The sequence below is a fragment of the Eleutherodactylus coqui genome, chromosome 4, assembly GCF_035609145.1.
Source record: "Eleutherodactylus coqui strain aEleCoq1 chromosome 4, aEleCoq1.hap1, whole genome shotgun sequence".
In the NCBI taxonomy this organism is placed as follows: domain Eukaryota; kingdom Metazoa; phylum Chordata; class Amphibia; order Anura; family Eleutherodactylidae; genus Eleutherodactylus; species Eleutherodactylus coqui.
Window position 1 is genome coordinate 95196076 of NC_089840.1, and position 12565 is coordinate 95208640.

General features: G+C 41.0%; 1 protein-coding gene across 1 annotated transcript in view; it reads right to left on the bottom strand.

Moving 5' to 3' along the window:
• DHRSX (dehydrogenase/reductase X-linked) overlaps window positions 1-12565 on the bottom strand; it is a 298040-nt gene that overhangs the window by 38795 nt on the left and 246680 nt on the right. The window contains exon 6 of the mRNA XM_066599884.1: window positions 7964-8171. Coding sequence (XP_066455981.1) covers window positions 7964-8171 — 208 coding nt within the window. The remainder of the gene's footprint in view (window positions 1-7963; window positions 8172-12565) is intronic.

Below are 12565 nucleotides of genomic sequence, written 5' to 3' on the forward strand. Positions count from 1 at the left end.
TGGTAGCACTGGCACATCCTGGGTAGTGTAGGCCCAGGCCAAGCTGAAGGGAATTGCTTAGCTTCTTCCATTCTCCATGCACAGACCAATCTGTATCTGTGGGGTTCACTCACTGATTTGCACGGACTACTCAGACTTTCCAAGCATGGACATCTGACTTAGACCTACTTGCAAAGACATATATATATATATATATATATATATACCGTATATATATCACAAGGTCACATGACTTACAAAATACATTTTCCAGACAACCCAGCCATTAACCCATTCAGTGCTGCAGAAGTGCAATACACATCAAATGCACACTACATATAAGACACTGACAAGACAAATGGCACAAGAAAAAGATTTAACCATATGGAGGGGCCCCACTAACTCTGGGCCATTACACTACAGCCTCCATGCCCGCTCGTATCACATCTTGTATCCAAGCTAGAGGTGGCCCAACAGTGTACTAGAGCCTTCACGCCTGCCCGTATCACATCTTGTATCCAAGCTAGAGACAGCCCAACAGGATAATACAGCCTCCCTTCAAGTGTTATGTTTCCTGCAATAATGCAGTAATGTAACTCATCGGGTCTAGAGTGTGACGCATGATGACATGTTACAAAGCTGTGACTAAGGCCGCCTGCAGACGAGCGGGTCGGATCGAAGGTTGAGGATTCTCGCCACGGGATTCGACCTGAGTGCCTGCAGGGACGATTGCGTACTCAACCGCGCCCGGCGGGCCCGGCTCTTTCATGTGCCGGCGCATGCGCAGACCGGAGCCGGCGGCCGGGTGAGTGACGAGCCCCGCACAGAGATAGGACATGCCGCGGGTTTTTTGCCGCACAATATTTCGCGCCCAAACCGCAGCCGTCTGCATAGGATTGCGTTTGTTAACGCAATCCTATGCAGGCTTTGAGCGGCGGAAATCCCGCCACGGGATTTCTGCCCGTGTGCAGGCGGCCTTAATGTAAAAAAAACCTAACAATCAGCTGAGAAAATGCGTGTTTTCCATTCCTTTCAATTGACTGCAAATGATACAGTGCTGCGAATAAGAACAAAAACATAATTCAAATGTGACACCAGAAAGTAAAGGTATAGACCCCAAGTAAATCAATTGGCAAACACGTCATAAATCATAGCAATGATCAAGACAGAGTTTTTTCTCACAATACGTTTGTCACTGAAGCTACAAATAGGTTTCCTTGAAGGGTCATTTCAGTGGAGGATGGTGACCTTCAGGTATTCCTTGAACTAATGCTGCTAATACCCATCTGTGTCAGAGTTTTTGCAATCAATGTCCACAGGGGGTTATGTTATGCATTTATGCTGTTGCTGCAAAGTTAGTAAATCTTTGAGCAGATGGAAAGCCAAATAAGTCTGACATTCAAACATTCCAACAGAACATGTGGAGCCCAAATGTTATGTGATTTGTTTCTTAACAAGACAAAGATCTTCCTAAGTAAGCAGAATTCTCTGCTGTGTTTCCAATTTAATGTATATGTTTAAGCAGAGCCAGAAATTAAAGGCTATGGACACCCTTCCACTGATTTTTTTTATTGTTCATTTAGTTCCTAAATGGAAAACCAAGCAACTTTCTAAATAGTTTCCATTAAATATGTCCTACCCGGTCACTAATGTGGAGTAACTCCTTCATCCAACTGACTGACTTGCTGAATTTAGATATTACTAACCACTGCGACATATAGATAGAGACCTTTCTTGAGAATTACAATGTTACATATTATAATTACTAATAACTCTAGAAGGGTCGGTGATCCAGGGATTATTCTGATTGCCAGACTTGGAGTCGGGAAGTAATTATTTTCCTTTAAATGAGGAAATTTTTCTTCTACCTTATTGGTGTTTATTGCCTTCTTCTGGATCAACATCTATCAACATAGACAGACAGACAGACAGACAGACAGACAGACAGATAGATAGATAGATAGATAGATAGATAAATAGATAGATCTGCTCCTTGCTCTGTGGGTTCTTCTGCTCTATCCCTTCCTTCTCTCAGTCTCAGGCTATGTTCATATGTTATGGGTTGGACATGGATTTTGGTGTAGATTCCACGTAGAAATCTGTATCAGATCTGAAGATAATATGCATCCAATGCAAGTGACTGGGGTTTCAGCAACCCCATTCACATTAGTTGAAAGCTATCTACAAACCAATATGTAACATGTCACTTATCTGCTGTGAGTTCCACTTGAAACAGCATAGGCATCGATGGCAATCCATGTGCAGATCCAACGCAACTTCGGAACATCCATGGCAGAAATCCGAGTGTCAGCCTTGGATTTCTACTGTGGATTCTTTTAAAAACCATGCCTGTGGCAAATCTGTTCTGTATGAACATACCTTTAGAGATATCAGCAAAGAGGAAGAGGAGGCTATATGTGGGAGATAAGGCTGTGGAGCATCAGTTATCAAGAAGGGTAGCTGACATACGTTTTATAAGGGAGGAAAGCACACACAAGGGCGGAGAAGAGTAAACCATATAGTCCATGTACAGGTATACAGAAAACGCAGAGTACTTTAATGGGAGAGAGCTGCATTGTTAAACTAGGCCACTGCACTATGGATGGCGTTTTGAGCATCCCAGTTGTCCACAGCAGTTTCTCATCAGCAGGGGTCCTAAATGGTGGACCGCCACCGATTTGTTAATAATGAACTATCCATTTTTTCAACTGAAATTTCCTCTTAGAGCGCCACCTAACGTGTCCAGTATTGGTGAGAAGAAGCTTCTTGTAGCAATTATTGATAGTTGGCCTGCAGAAAAGTAGGAATTACCCTGCTGTCTGTCTACAGGAGCATTCAGAAGCTAGGACTGAACTATTGAGCATGTGTTAACCCCGCACTGGACACACTAGGTGGATGTTCTGAGAGGGAACGAAAAACACAACCAGAGGGTGCAATACGTTTGTAACAGTAATATCCAGACAAAGGACCATTTTTAATCCAGTTCATTCCAATTCCTTTTTTCATAACCTAACACAAGAGACTAATATATATTTCTGGGCCAATCGCCTTAATTAAAAATATGTGGAATTTATCTAATGTGGATTGGGGTAAAATGGGAAAAAAACTGTAATGGAAATGAAATGTAACTTATAGTAACTAGTAAACCTGCTTTTACTTTTATCTTTGACAAGTGAAAGCTGTAATCTGATTGGTAAATAATCACTCTAATTTGTTTAGAACTCCCCCTTGTAGATTTACTTAATATCTGCTATTTAATATTACTCTGGAGTTCAGAAAGAAGTGTATTAAATAATTCAGAGCGTACCAGCGTGGCTCAATCATTGGTCGATAGTACACAATCCAATAATCACAACCTAATGGACAAAGTATTTCGATTTTGATCATTTCTGTGAAGCTCAGAGCGCTTCGTACAACAGACGCTTCCCAGCTGCTACAAGAAAGTCTAATTTTCCATAAACTGCAAGTCACACTTTTAGACTAACGGTGCCATACTGTACAATGATTTATTTGCAAATTGCTTCCTGCTATGCTCTGCAACACAAAAGCGTTTTATTATACTGGAATACAGTGACTCAGTTCATGTTCTATAATTAATATTAACTTTTCTGGAATTAATATTCTGGGGCATGAATGACATAGTCTTGCTTCAGTCAGCAAGTGATTTAGTAAATCTACTTCAATTACAAGTATAAGTCAAAATGGTTCCAAGATTCATTTATTCAGTGCATATATACGCCACAATTATAGAAGAGGGATTACCGGGAGTTTGTCTGTGTCAGGATATGAAGAAACCAGCTTGCAGGACATAATACATGGCGAATTGCTGACGAGGACACATCAGCGCTATTATTTGTGCACTCGAAAAGTCGTGAACTAGTGATTGCTAATTTGATTGCTATGGTTACAGCATTTGGAAATGTAAAAAGTGGATACATAGGCAAAATGTAAAGGGGTTTCTCCGTCTTCTAGAAAGAAACCCCCCTTTTAATACAATCTCATTTTTAGGTTCAAAATTTCTTAATATCTATTTTTATAGCAGTTGGAGTGACATTTTGTAGATATAGGAATCCTACAAAGCTTTGAAACATAATTGCTGCCTACAGCCCCCATTAGAGGGTGCTTACCGCATACATTTTTGTTCCTACTTAGTTGTACAAGCAGTGGACAGTTAGCTACTACCTCCCCCTAGTGGTGGCTAAAGACAGACAGAACATTATAATTAGGCCTTTTACTGCCAAGGACGTATGTAATACATTATGGCTTTAAACACTTGCTGCAGCTGGAATATTAAGGCTAATCTATTAAATCAAGGAATATAGCTTTCAAATGATACTAGACTCAATATTCTAAATGCACAATTTGGGGGCTAATGCAAAAACAAAGTGACACAGCTCATCTGCAGTTAGTAAATACAGCTCTCACATACAGTAGTTGTTCAGAGGACAAGGCTGGTCCGACTCCGGAAGATATCGTGTACAAAAGAGATAATGTCCAGTATTTTTTAACTATTTTAAAGTTAATGGCCATGAGTAAGGACCGCAAGGTCTGAAACATTAGGGCTGTTGTCATGCTGTCTATAGTTGATTTTTAATGGACTCAATAAATACTGAATTTTAATGTAGTTCAATGCAGTATTTGGGGACTTTGTACTGGTTTTGAGTTGCTTCCTAGTCTGCATATGTGATCACTCCATGCACCTAATCAGGACATGTCAATTTTGTGCTTCCAGTGTTTAATGGCAATTGGAACATGTAAAGAGATGGGCATTGTGGTAGTGCAGTACACAGAAAGGCCTGTAGAGGGCTGCAGACAGGAGTTCTTGTGTGAGGGTTAACACAAAGGGGTGGAGCAGAAGGGCCAGTTCCTGCCAGAATCAGGTTAGAGAGAGAGAGAGGACCAGTGCAGAAGAGGGAGGTTCTGCAGGCTGGTGGCCTAGCAAAGGCCAGAGTCCGACAAGGATGACGCCCTGGACTCACACCCAAGTTGGGGTGCTTATTTGCATTGTATATAATGATGTTGCGTGATGTGCTGTGGAATAAAGGCTGGCAGGAGCCAGAAAAAGAAATACACACCGCCTGAGCCATTTTTACATGTGTACTGCGCCATTTCACGTACGAGAGGTCAGCGTTCCCGCAGGCAAGTGCACCTTGCTTGCTACAGCATGTACTGTAGATGTAGTAAAACTAGTTTTTTGGGATGTATTTTTTAAAAATACAATTGAAATCTCCTAATTAGGTCAGTCTTATAATACGCGGATCAATCAAATGCATTGAATTACAGGATTCCGCTCACATTAGCGGGTTGGAATTGAATAATCCGCTCACAGAAAATAGAATGCAGCTAGTCCTTTTTTTACCATGGATATTCACGGCATAGAGTGGGTTAAGGGTGATTGTCGGGTGCTGAAGTGCCTGACAGTCATCTGAGTGATAACTATTCCTGTGCTTTCACCCAGGAGTGATGATCACTCAGTGAATGGAGGCAGAGCAGGCTGAAGATTGCTCCGACTGCCTGCCTCCATTCACCGTAAGCAGGTAGTCACTCATAGATGAACAACTGCCTGTTTACATGGGCCGATCACGGTTTCATTTTTTGCTTGCCAAAACTCAACAACAAATAAAAAGTGAATAAATTATGTTTCTGGCAAAGTTTACTCTGAATGATCCACTGGTCTACATTTAGAAGAAAACAATTCTGCTGGCCTAAGATTTTTTGCTGATTTTACATGAATGAAAAGTGCTGATTCCACATATGAAGTCCAAAAATATGCAATATGTCAAATTGTTTTTACAAACAACTGTTTGATTAGAGGTTATAAAGTAAAATATCAGGGATAATAAGAAGTTCTGCAGAAGCGATTGTATGTAATATATTTGTTTCAAGCAAAAAAACGAGTCTATCGTCCAACCAAGAGAGCAATAGTTGTGTAAATTTTAATTGCTAGAGAGAAATGTTCTCTTTTTGGATGCTCTTGAAGAGTTATGCCCAGGATTGTCACGCTGTAAACACCAGCAGTAGTCGGCCATCATGGTTGTGTCCCATCTGCCTTGATAGTTATGTTCCATGGTTTTGCTGTCTTGGTGACAGCGTTCTCCTTGTTCCTCACTCACTTATATATCCAAGATTTGCGGGGAAGTAGTCCAGGTGGCTATGAAGGAAATGCAATTTGACACTCATGTTTGCTTCCAGTCTTTGAAAAGCAATCATACTGTTGGCATTTTCGGCCCTAAATTTGCCAAGAAAATCTGTAACCACGTCAGAAAAATCAGACCCAATATTCTTTTCTATGGTATTAAGGAATTCTCGGTCTTTGATTAGATGCCTTATTTGCGGGCTTTTAACTTTTTGTGTGAAAGAGCAGGAAATTTGGTACAGATGTACTTGAAGCACTCACCATCTCAATCCAAAGCCCTAACAAACGGTTTCCTAAGTCCCAATTTTATATGCAGTGGGGGGAACCAACACTTTGAGGATTAACAAGTGGCTCATTCTTGATATTCTTTTCACCAATCGTAAAATTCTCTCTAGCTGGCCATTCTGTCCTTGTAGAATGTTCTGCCTTTGCTCGGCTATCCCAAAGGCACACGAAGCAAGGACATTTTGTGTATACACTTTGCTGTCCTAGAAGAATCGATATTCTTTTCAGGTTGCCACATAAAATCCACCAATGATCACTAGATTTGATTTTTCTTGGAGAATGGTTCTCATGGATTCATAGGTTTCTCATATTTACTAAGTGAGCAATAGGAATGGAGGCTAATATATTACCATTATGAAGTAACACACACTTTAGACTTCTCTTTGAACTGTTAATGAAAAGCCCCCATTCTGCAGGTAGATAACTGTCACATCCCATTGACTCAATAAGTCCTTTGATGTCAATGCAGTATACTGGCTCTTAGTCCATATGGAAATATTTCAGAACATCTTTCTAGCCAACACATTTTAGTCACTGTGTAATATGTGCTCTTAAAGAGCATCCCATATACATTCCAGAGACCGCATACATAACAATACAACAATAAATTATAATTTCACTCACATGACGTTTTTACTGTAACAGTTTATTAGTAAACAGCACTTTGTGGAAAAACTAGACGTGACTGGAGGAAATGGATGTGATTTTTGGATTCAGCACACCAAAATACGTAAAGATTACATGTTATCTTTATCTCTATCATGATTATCAGTCTGTGTGAAAGGGTCCGACTCCTAAGCAATAAAGGATCACTCTTTCTATAAACCCATGCCTAAAGGTAAAAAATTATGGCCTGATCCACATCAAATCACAAACCCAACTCTGCATCTTGAACGTTTATATTGTTTATATTTAGGAGGTGTTATGTTGCAAACATGTATTTTTAATGTATTTCTTCCCAAATGTTATACTTCTATTTATAATTCAGGGTAGACATATACTTTAAGGTTGTTGTGTAAGCTTAAAATGGATATCTTATCCGTAGTACATGGCTCCGACTAAAACTTCACCGCAGCATGGTCAGCGCAAAATTGGATTGCAAAAGGAAAACGGTTTGCATCTTGGGCAACCATTTTAATATAACATCAGAAAATGACATTTAAAACAAGTATTTCATTACAAGCATTTTTTAGAATTTACATTTTTTATTTGACCATCCATTTAAAAAGAGTAAGAGAAGGATATGCCCCTACTGGCTATTTGGGTATTTTTTCATCTTGGGTTTATACGGAGACTGTTTCACTCTTGACCATTGTTATTACCCAAGGTTATCGAAGGCTGTATTCACTCCAGGTCCCACATGCCTACGTAAACTATGAAGGGGACACAGGAGTTCCACAGGCCCTTAAATGAGCTAACTGGAGGGTTTTCTAAGGTTCTTAAACCCCACTCAAATATCGATGCTTAAAACACCTAAAAACCCTCTAAAACAACATAAGGAAGGTAAAGACTGGTATAGATGTGAGAAAATGTCCAAAGACATTTTATATTAGAAGTACCTACCTTTAAAAGCAGCCAGCCGGTCATCCATTTCAGAAAGCTTCCAAGATAGCATAAATTCTTGTACAGATCGGTATTGACAACCCCAGGGTCCACCACATTAGCAGTCACGTAGCTACCGTCTACAGTCAGAAGATGTTGTAAATGATAGGTGAATAAGACGAGAGCAAGCTTGCTCTGAGCATATGCACCATGGGAGGAATAACAGTGGCTGTGGGCAAACAGAAAAAAAATAGTTAAACAGTTAATAAATAAAAATGTATCTATTTCTATATAGGTTCCACTGCATTGCTTTATTATTTTATTGTTACCGTTTCAGTTGTTTCTGCACTTGCTGGTTCGATATATTTCTAAATCTACTGCACCACTAAAAAGAGAACTCATGTAAATGTCACCACCCGCAGCATTTACTTTTTCTCTGCTAGGCTCAAGAATCAGTCATATCGACAAAAGAGAAAAAGCTTCAAGCTTTAGATTGGTGAAAATGAAACAGCTTATACTAAGCCATCAAAGAATTCTTCAGACATTTAACAGTATTAGGGCAGAAGTTTGCTATGCTCTGCATTTTATATGGGTGACTTTAGGACAAAAAGCTATTAAATGTCAGTAATATAGTTCTGTCACTTCCATTTCTTTATAAGTGGGGATGGAAACACTTTAGAACACAGGTAGTTCATACAGCCAATTACTTAAAATTGCAGAAAAATAACAGGTTGTATAAATTACTTTACTTCTGATGGTAAATCCTTTTTCACTAAGGGTCTATATGCATGACCACATTATGGCTCTATTTTATAATGGTGTCTAAGGCTTCCACTGCATCTATGTATGCCTTTGAGCTCATACGGAGAAAACCTATGTCAAATTTGCATGAAATTGTCACATACTACCTTACATATAGCATTTGAAGTAGTAAGTTCAAGCAGGACTCAGACCAATGGTTTCAAGGGTCCCAGCCTCAGAGGCCATTACTGATCCATCAAATGTTAGAATAGCACCACCTGCTGTTTCTTTTCTGTGTTGACCTTAGTAAGTATTCCAAGGTGGTCACACATGTTCAGTCTTGCTTCCCTCTCTGCACCCTTGGGTATGTGGAGGAATCCCTGGTGGGGACCAGCTGCTTCTGAAGTTGCTACAACTTCTCTAATGTCAGAATAGATGCTGAAGAAGTAGGAGAGTCAGGAACACTATATTTTCTCCTTAGGGAGCGACCCTGAGTGAGGAGACTTATAAGGTCATTCATGCTTCTCTGGGTAATATGCAAATAAGGGAGATGGAACAATATCTCTGCAGTGCCACCTATTAGAAGGCAACATTCCTGTAAGTCAATGTTAGACTCTTTATACAAGCCTTGTAACAATGACTAGGAACTGAAAGCCAAGCCAGAATCGATATACAGACAACTGTTTCAGGGTGTTTGCCGCTCATCAGTGTGCAGCAGGTTTCTGGCTTGGCTAGCGAGAGGCCTGTGACGTGGGTCAGGAATGCTATCTTTTCTCCTTAGGGAGAGCACCTAGAAGGTGAGTGAGTGAGGAGACTTATAAGGCCATTCATGCTTCTCTGGGTAATATGCAAATATGGGAAATGTAAGAGAGTGAGATGGCAATACTGCAGAGATACAACACTAAGTAGGTGTATCCAGACTGGAACATTTGCTGAAATAGATCGGAAAGAGAAAGGCTCTTCAATAGAAACAGTAGGTGACACTATTCTAACATTAGTCTTGCAATATTTGGGGATTGAAACATTTATTTCATTAGTGTAAGTACAATAAAGTTTATATTTATGGACTGCATTTAACTGTGAACAATATTTTTCATAAGGCAACTCCTTTAAGACAGTGCCAAGAGCAGTCACACATAGGACATGCTACGACTCATTGGCAATTTGCGAGTCAAGTGGAGGGTAAAATTGTGCGCACTATCCTAGCACTGTATAGGAACCCGTTAATCTCTAATAACAGCCACAGAAAACAATGATATATCCACACACACAATCTACTGGTTTCCTTCTCTAATGATAATACAGAATTCAGTAGAGAAAACGTATTAATTGAATCCAGCAGTTACTCATTATATCATTCTACTGTGCCAGATAGATCTTATACAGGCTTTATATCTCCAAATCTAATGTGCTTCTTCGTTAAGGAATATAAAAAATGTGCTTTAGCGGATTGTGATGAGTCATATTTCCTTTCCATGAAGATATTCAAATTACAGTATATTTCAATAGATTACATGAATGTTTAATCTGAAAAGGTCAACTGGTACGTCCTTTGTGACACAAATTGTGCATCTCCCAGTATATACATCATTTTCATTCAACTAGATGATTAATGAGAAATCTGCAGAATCATATGAAGATGACAGAGGCAAAAGAAAAACAGAACCAAATAATTGGGCATAAACTTAATGATTTAGAAGAAAATATAAGAGTCTGCATTCCACAAAAATTGTCATCCATATTACTTTGGGATAGATACTGCATACTATTGTGGACAACCAAGCACTCATGTGCTCAACTGTATTACCTTAAGGAGGGCACTAGTACTTTTAAGGGGGCACCGACAGAGTATTACTTTTTAAGGGAATTCATGAGAATTAACCCTTTCCTATCCACTGTTTGACGTCTTCCAACATTCTGATTGAAGGCTGTACAGCTCCGATGTCGAAATACATCCAGCAGGGTATTCTTACTGTATATTACTGGCCGCTCTGTTGTCGGGGGCCTCTCCAGCATGTCACATACTGCAGTACTGGCTCTAACCAGCAGATGGCACCATTCTATAATGGCAGAAAGAGAAAGCCCCCTAGGAAACCTTGAATCTAAAATTGGATTGCAAAGGGTTAATACAATCAAATGAGCATACAGGGAACATCATCACTTTCACAGTAACATTATTACTTTTTAGGGGGGTGATAATGAGGCACTATTACTTTGTAAGTGGCACAATAGTGAAAAATTATTATAATTATTATTTTGTGGAGGCCCAAAACGGATATTATTACCATTTTTGAGCACAAATGAGCAACATTACTATGTAGGGAACTACGACAAGAACTGTTGAATACAAAAGGTAGCACTTTTCCTTTAATAGCATTATTATTGTCTGGAGCACAATATAAGTCACTATGTTTGACGCCATTATTTTCAGGGACAATATCTATCTGGTACTATTGATTACAGGAGTGCTGTCTGTGAAATACTGCTTTTTGGATGGTTGTGACAGTTACATTATCTCTGAAGTATAGCATTTAGAGCATTGTGGGGAATAGCAAGTATGGTAAAAGAGGCAGATGGGGTAGCAACAGGCACCAAATTAGGGCAGCAGGATGGAGAGCTTGTTTACTAGGAAAGGGTTGCTAGTAGAGATGAGCGAATGTAGTCGTCCGAGCTTGATACTCGTTCGAGTATTAGCGTGTTCGAGATGCTCGTTACTCGTGACGAGTACCACGCGATGTTCGAGTTACTTTCACTTTCATCTCTGAGACGTTAGCGCGCTTTTCTGGCCAATAGAAAGACAGGGAAGGCATTACAACTTCCCCCTGCGACGTTCAAGCCCTATACCACCCCCCTGCAGTGAGTGGCTGGCGAGATCAGGTGTCACCCGAGTATAAAAATCGGCCCCTCCCGCGGCTCGCCACAGATTTATTCTGACATAGAGGAGGGAAAGTGCTGTTGGTGCCGGAGCTGCTATAGGGAGAGTGCTAGGAGTATTTTAGGCTTCAAGAACTCCAACGGTCCTTCTTAGGGCCACATCTAACCGTGTGCAGTAGTGTGGAGGCTGCTTTTTGCAGTGTTGCACATTTTTTTTTTCTATATCGGCCGTGCAGAGCATTGCGCCCTGCAGTAATTATACATAGTCCAGGGCCAGTAGTGGTGGTGAGGCAGGGACAGAAGACATATATTTATTAAATATAGGCAGTGGGCCTTTCCAAAAACATTTGGGAAAAAAAATCTATTTGGGCTGACTGTGACTGTCCTCAGTGTACTGGGTCTGTGCTGGGTGTAGTTGTCCTCCTAATTCATACGCAGCCAGCTAAGTGTTACAGCAGGCTTGTGCAAAATTATTTCCTGGCTCTGCTGTGCGTTCGGTAAGCGAAGTCAGCCTCCAACCACAGGCCAATAAGCGGCACATTTAATTACAGCGTTCTGTTTCTGCACTACTGGTAATACACCATGCTGAGGCGTAGGGGTAGGCCTAGAGGACGTGGACGCGGGCGAGGACGCGGAGGCCCAGGTCAGGGTCTGGGCACAGGCCGAGCCAGTGCGGTGGCCAGGGGTAGAGGCAGGGCCAGACCGAATAATCCACCAACTGTTTCCCAAAGCGCCCCTCGCGCCATGCCACCCTGCAGAGGTCAAGGTGCTCTACGGTGTGGCAGTTTTTCACAGAGACGCCTGACGACCGACAAACAGTGGTGTGCAACCTTTGTCGCGCCAAGATCAGCTGGGGAGGCACCACCACCAGCATGCGCAGGCATATGATGGCCAAGCACCCCACAAGGTGGGACGAAGGCCGTTCACCGCCTCCGGTTTGCACCACTGCCTCTCCCCCTGTGCCCCAACCTGCCACTGAGATCCAACCCCCCTCTGAGGACACAGGCA